Here is a 6,723-nt window from a genome sequence, read left to right as displayed (position 1 = left end):
GCAGGAGAGAGGGAAGGGGGTGAGGGTGGGGCCGCGACCCCTCACCTTTCCAGCGGGGTGGTGGAGTGGGGCAGGATGGGACCAGGCGCCAGGGTCAGGAGAGGGCAGGCGAGGCGAGGCACTATAGGGGGCGGCCACTCGTAAATTTTCGTGTTCCCCAGATGCACGTTCTACGGCCTGGGCCTGTAAAACCCCCCGACCTCGCGCAGGCATGCGCTGCGCTAAAAGGCCATCTTTATATTAGGCTCGTTATTTTTTATTTATTCTGAAGGGGGTAGTTTTGGGAGTTTCGTGTGACGTCCAAAAAGACTCGAGGACGTCTAACTTGAGAGAAAAGGTACCCATCAGAGCCCTGCATCAAACGAGCATCGGATGCCTACATGGTGCCCGAAAGCGGTTGTGGGAGTGAGAATCTCGTGTCGGCCCATAGCTCCCTCTCACTCCGATTCGCTTTCGGACGCCATGTAGGCATTCGAGGCTGCCTTAGGCCTGGTCATCTAACTTGAATAGCAGGATTTCAAAACAAGCACAACTTGTGATAAGCATGTAGACTTTCCACTTTGCAGCATGCCACACGATAATTAAGACATATTAAGAAAATAGAGATGTATTTCAAACTATGTATTTTACAAAAGTTTGGCTTAAAAACCTTATAATTGGTCAAGTATAAAAATAAAGTTGATGATACTATGTAAAATTAATAAGAAAATTTCTGTATGACAATTTGTTCCAAACTGAACATAGTCAAATTGTAAAATTAAAAAAAAGTCTGTTAAGGTTTTCTTTGTTTACTCAACATCTCAATAACTTCATAATTAACATGTCAAAAAAACTTAACAATGATTTGATACAATAAATAACAGAAATTGATTAAAGTTTGGTTCAACAATGAAGTAATAACAATTACAGTTAATCCAATCCATCTAGAAGATTTCATACTTCGGGGACTTAATTTTTACTCAGTGGTTCAGTAATACTCATATTTTCCCCCACGTAAATTAATGGACAGTCAAAGTCTAATCAAAAATAATGTTTATGCATCTTCAAACTGCCCATCATCTGGGGCGAAGAGATCTTTATTCGGACGAATTGAAGGAGATGGGTGGATGTCGGATGGAATAAACGAATGAGGTCCAATGACTGTTGTGTGGATAATCAAAGCTCTCGCTGGCATATTAATGGTGACCTTAGGTTGGTAAACTAAAATTTTTAAAAACAGAGAAACCGAGATTTAAAAAATGTATGGTTTAACATGCTTTGAACAATCAACTTCACAAACACTCACACACACCTGTTGGGTCAAAATATTCATCTTCCTCATCTTCTAAGTCCCAGTTTTCTTCAGTTTCCGACTGTGGTTCTCTGTATTTAATCAACACAATCAATAAATATCAACAAAAGAAAAGAATGTGACCAGATCTACATCAGACTAAAAAGTTTCCCCTACCCAAGATTTTCTGCATCTTCTTGGTCACCACGAGTATCATTTTCTATGAGATAAAAATAAAAAAAGGTTGCTGTATTGATAAAGATGTAAAGAATATAAAGATAATCCGAAAGCTACCTGAGCAACTGCTTGAATAAGAACTGCGTCGCGAACTTGAAGAGGGAGTGAGAGGTTTTGACTTCATTCCATCTGATCGCTCAAGAAGGCCTCTCCTCTTTCTGAGGTTTAAGCATAGTTCCTCCTACCAATCATATAAAAAAACTGAAAACAAAACTCAAACTTTTCAAGTATACAAGACAAGAAATATTTCATGGGGTACAGACCTTGGTCTCATCCTGGAAGAAATTACACTTGAAATCCAAACCACAAAGACTATTTAGAGTCTCAAGGCATGTTGGAGGGACCTCCAGATGGTTATCGTACAAATCTAAATACTGTAGACTTTGTAGATCAGCAAAAGAAGTAGGTAAGTCATCCAACTGAAACAAAAATATAAAATACTTAAAAACTTTTGGCATTTTATAAGACATCTAATTGTACTTGCCAAACTTACCTTATTGCAATTGAGGAATAGTTCTTGTAAGTTAGCTAGTTTTCCCATTTCATTTGGAATGTATAGTAATCCATTATTACTCAAGGAGAGGCATTTTAAATTTACCATCTCACAGATGCTATCTGGCAGCCATTGAAGACGATTATTGTTGCAATTAAGAATTTGAAGGGCCTTTAAGTAGCTAATATCCTCAGACAAAATTGACAATCCCACACCATCTAAATTTAGTTCAGCTAGATGACAACTCTGGAAAAGCTTGAAAGAAATGTCCCATATAAAATTGCTCTTGCTGTGATTGACATTGCTTTCATTCCCCAGATGTAGCTTTTTAATAGCCTTGAGCTGATATACTAAAGACAAGTGATCTGTAGTCAGTCCGCAATTTGTAAGCTGTAAGGATTTAAGCTCAATGGAGACACCTGTGCGCCACAAGTTGTAAGGTCGTAATGTTGCTGATGGGTTACAGAAATCATTGAAACTTAGATTTAGATTTTCAAGAGATCTACAAAAGTCACCCCAGATCCAAGGGGGATTGGCTTTAAGCCTATTATTGGCACAGTCAAAAAATTTCAGTCCATAGGCACAGAGAGGCCCAAGTCTCCAGTCTTCAATTTCATTGAAAGACAAATTTAGATAATTAATTTTCACATTTCCCACCTGTAAAATAGGAAAACTATACTGCTAGCAAGTTATACATTTCTTACTAACGAGAAGAAATAACATTGAAGTTTTGGTACCTGGAGGCATGAAGGGGGTGCGTTCAAGTTGTTATGAGAGACATTTAATGTCTCTAATGCATCCAGTTGGGCAAAATCATCGGGAAGTGCTGTCAGCTGATTGTATGAGAGATTTAATTTGACCAATGACTTCAGATGACCGATGGATGATGGCAGTCTTTTCAAATTATTATGCAATGCCTCAAAACATTGAAGGCCAGCTAAATCCCCCAACGAATCAGGTATTTCTGACAAGCCGCAGGAATTTAATTTCATATGGGTCAAGTGATTTAGTTTAGCCCCCTCTATTAGTACTGTGCCATTTTCAATAGTAATGCCCTCAGAGCACTCGCAAGCGTCCTTCTCAACTGACATTTTGACGAGCGTGTTATATCTGAAATGTGATGCTTTGATAAGTAGGATATGATAAGCAGCAAGACTGGCAAGGCCCGATGGTACAATATATTAAAGGTTAAGGTGGGAAGCACAAATTTTGAAACTAAAACAAATGACTACTGATAAAGTGTAACCACCCCGAGTAAAAATACACACCTTGCTGCAAAATTTAAACAATGATTTTATCTTCAATGTTACTCATCTACTCCGTCGTCGTGAACGAAATGAACTAATGATCATTCACAATGCGATGCGATGCCCTTAATAAAAATTTGAATTCTTGCTACCTCCGTCCGCCGCCGTCCGGCAATCACAGGTCGTTAACCCGGAATTTCGTCGTCTGTGTCGTGTTGTCAATATCGATGGATTCAGAATATATTTTCCCTACTGACAGTGTCGTTCACAGTTTAAATTTAACTAGCTTGATGACCCACAGTCTTTCAAATCTGATTTACGCTCTGTCAACAGTTTTTTTTTTCTTTTCAAAACTTGTGTTTGCGTAAACTGTATTTGTCGTGGTAGTAGTGGTAGCACATCGCCGACACCACCAACAAAGAGAAGACCGCAAAGGGAAGACGGGCACCCTGTTGACATTTCGTGTTGTTTTAGTCATTTTGTTTAACTTCCTTATTTTGTTTGTTGTGCTTGGGACCACCGCACATAAGCTATCATCCCTTCTTGAGAGATTGTGCTTTTTGGGGGGGTTGTTCAAGAAGAATCAGGTAAGTGATGAAATAGGTGTCAGATGTGAAGGTTATGTCTTTGTGCAGGATGATCCTCGCCATAGCCTTTCCTTCAATGATTTTAATCCCACCAGTGTTCTTATTATCTTGTCTTCTATTGTAACACTGGTCGTGAAATTGCTTGCAGAAATTATGAACGAATTTAAAAAAATCATTCTTCAACAAAATGAAAAAGATATTTATAGGGATGTCACAGATCTTACAGACATTATTGTCTACCTGCTTTCGAAGAACATCATTTCTTCCCAAGATAGAGAAACCATAGCAAATAATACTCCCATGAATAAAACTGCCATGCTCATGAAACTACTGTATCAGAAGGAGGACGGATCAGCATGGTTTGAAGAATTTCTTATAGCTCTGTCAAGGGATTACAGCTGGATTTCAGACAAGCTGTCTGAACAATATTACCATGAAGAAAACAATCGAAAAACATTTTATCTGAGTGGGAAGGGACAAGTACCACCACTTCCTCAACACAATGTGACTCGGACCTCATATGTTGAGGAGCTTAGAAAAGCAATTGCAAAGTTGCGAAGAGAAGATTTTCTTGTTGTTCATGGAATGCCTGGATGGGGGAAAACATGCCTTGTTATTGATGCTCTCAATAATATTAGCCTCTTGGAAGATTCTTTGGAAGGATGCGTATATTGGATTTCAGTTGGAGATATGGGAGATGAACCAGATGACTTGCAGTGCAAACAACTGCAGAAGAAATTATGTGACATGGTTAATTTGCCTATTAATACTCAACAAGATTATTTTATTCAGCTCAAAAGATATTTTAGTATAAGACCAAATATATCAGCTCTCTTGGTACTTGACAAAGTCAAGTCTTCCAAAGTAGTTGATGCCTTGAATGTTGGTTGTAAGGTGCTTGTCACTACACAAAACACTGATGTTGTTAAAAAGTACAGTAGGAAGCAATTCTTCCACATCCAAAAGGGCTTCTCAGAATCTGAGTCTGTTAAGCTTTTGCAAGACTTTGTCTATGATGACAAGAATCTTGGACCTTCGCTTAAAGATATTGCCATAAAAATACATCACTCTTGGAAAGGGCATCCAATGGCTATTGGATTAATTGGGGGTGAGCTCTGTGAATTTAAAGAAGAGTCGCAAAAAGATGTTTCTCGTTGGAAGCAACATGTACGGTCCCATCAAGGAGATGTTGAGACAAGAAGGAATAGTCTTGTTATTGAACAACTTAGTTCCGTAATTGAACTTACTACAAGCAAGCTGAATGACAATCATAAAAAACGCTTTGAAATGCTTGTAGTACTTGTTGAAGACACAAATATAACAATTGATGTCCTCAAAATACTTTGGGACTTGGATCGGTCTGAAGTTATTAGCACTTTGGACCAATTTTACAAAAAGAGCCTTGTTTTCAAAAAGTTTAATTTAAAAGATGTTCCTGTTTATGGCATTCATGATATGCTCATGGACTATCTCATGAAGATAACTTCACCCTCTACCCGTGAAGAATTGAACAAGGATTTGGTTCACAAGTACATTAAGGCATGCAATAATAATTTTGCAAATCTTCCTCAGGACAACTACATTTTCTCATATCTTTGTCATCACATAGAATTTGCAAATTTGTGGGAGGAATGCCGTGATCAGCTATTCACCTTGAGATACATTGAATCAAAGCTGAGAGCAACAGGACCTGCAGACCTTTTGTTAGATCTCAGCAAGTACAAAAGTGGTCTTTCAGGTAGTAATTCTGAATATCATTCCAAAATTGCTGATATTAAACAACTAGTAGAAGATAGTGGCTGGGACATTCATTTTAGTAATGAAATTGACATAGTTCAGTGTGCTTTGCTGCAATCAAAGAAAAGCTATTTGTACAAAGAAGGTGTTGAGCTTGCAAAAGCAAGCAATGCCGAAACAGTTTACTTTTGTCCAAGAAACTCTTGGGAGAAGCCCAAAGATCTTGAAGTGGAAGTAACGAGAAATGTAACTGCTGTAAGTCTCACTAACAGTTCTGTCACCCATGCTAATGAACGGGTGCTTATGTACCCCTATGAATGTGACAACAAATTTTACATAGGTGAGCTCGATTTGAGGTACAGACTGCCAAGGCGGTACTTTTATGCTGGTGATGCTGGTGATGTAGTGATGCTGAAGGTATCTCCATCTGGTGATAGATTCCTGTCAGCACACAGTAATGGATTTATTAATATGTGGAGCCTGGCATCTGCGGACACTCCTCCTCCAAGTATGAGGCAGAAAGATTTCTCTCCATTTTACTGTGACATACGAACTACACCCTCATTATCATTTTCTCACTATCGCAAGGTAACTTGCGCCTGCTTCTCAAGCAATGGCAAGCTGGTACTTTCAACTTCTGAAGATGGCAATGTGCATGTAAGTATTTATGTATTTTTAATAATCTATACAATTTAATTTTGATTCATAATGGTCTGCATGGTGGTTGTGTAGAGTTACTTTAAATCTATTCTGTGTGAAATATGATTTCAGGTATGGAATCTTGAAAATAATAGTACAGTGAATAGATTTTCTGTTCACCCCAATCCATATGCCATATCGTGCTCCTTCATATCTGGAGATAAACTCATAGCGTATGCTTGCCAAAATTTCAAAATATTTTGTCATGAATTGCAAAATAATAAACCGTTTTCAGATTTTCAACTTAAAAAGGAGCATGGCAATCTTGTTTGTCTTTTGTCTGTGTCAGGTAAGCAGTGTGATGGCACTTTATTTCATGTATGAAAATATGAATAACTCTCTAATTCATGAATACCCCCTTTTATTTTCTAGAGGAAGACAAAAAACTGCTAGTTGTTCAAGAGAAAGCTGTACATCTATGTCATTGGGAACATGAGACACTTCAGCACAGAA

The 6,723-nt window shown here is 38.3% G+C and overlaps 2 protein-coding genes across 3 annotated transcripts in view; one reads left to right on the top strand and one right to left on the bottom strand.

Moving 5' to 3' along the window:
• Positions 1-591: 591 nt before the first annotated feature.
• On the bottom strand, positions 592-3,432 carry LOC113206587 (leucine-rich repeat protein SHOC-2-like). 2 transcript variants are annotated; one of them, XM_026422735.2, is made up of 8 exons: positions 3,269-3,432; positions 2,738-3,110; positions 2,001-2,657; positions 1,771-1,926; positions 1,565-1,688; positions 1,448-1,490; positions 1,286-1,362; positions 592-1,200 (listed from the first exon to the last, which is right to left on the bottom strand). In XM_026422735.2, the coding sequence occupies exons 2-8, from the start codon at positions 3,089-3,091 to the stop codon at positions 1,034-1,036; spliced, it is 1,578 nt and encodes a 525-aa protein (XP_026278520.1). In that variant the 5' UTR covers positions 3,092-3,110; positions 3,269-3,432; the 3' UTR covers positions 592-1,033. The 2 variants fall into 2 exon arrangements, with proteins under 2 accessions (XP_026278520.1, XP_026278521.1); XM_026422736.2 differs by having other exon boundaries at positions 1,292-1,362; positions 3,269-3,431.
• Positions 3,433-3,486: 54 nt separating this feature from the next.
• LOC127750031 (apoptotic protease-activating factor 1-like) overlaps positions 3,487-6,723 on the top strand; it is a 3,759-nt gene continuing 522 nt past the window's right edge. The window contains exons 1-4 of the mRNA XM_052270451.1: positions 3,487-3,834; positions 3,983-6,228; positions 6,343-6,559; positions 6,643-6,723. Coding sequence (XP_052126411.1) covers positions 3,988-6,228; positions 6,343-6,559; positions 6,643-6,723 — 2,539 coding nt within the window. The 5' untranslated portion in view covers positions 3,487-3,834; positions 3,983-3,987. The remainder of the gene's footprint in view (positions 3,835-3,982; positions 6,229-6,342; positions 6,560-6,642) is intronic.

This window comes from Frankliniella occidentalis, unplaced genomic scaffold (genome assembly GCF_000697945.3).
Source record: "Frankliniella occidentalis isolate FOCC.00 unplaced genomic scaffold, Focc_3.1 Scaffold124, whole genome shotgun sequence".
Taxonomy (NCBI): Eukaryota; Metazoa; Arthropoda; class Insecta; order Thysanoptera; family Thripidae; genus Frankliniella; species Frankliniella occidentalis.
Note: the sequence above shows the minus strand (reverse complement) of the source record. Positions and strands in the feature narration are given on the sequence as shown.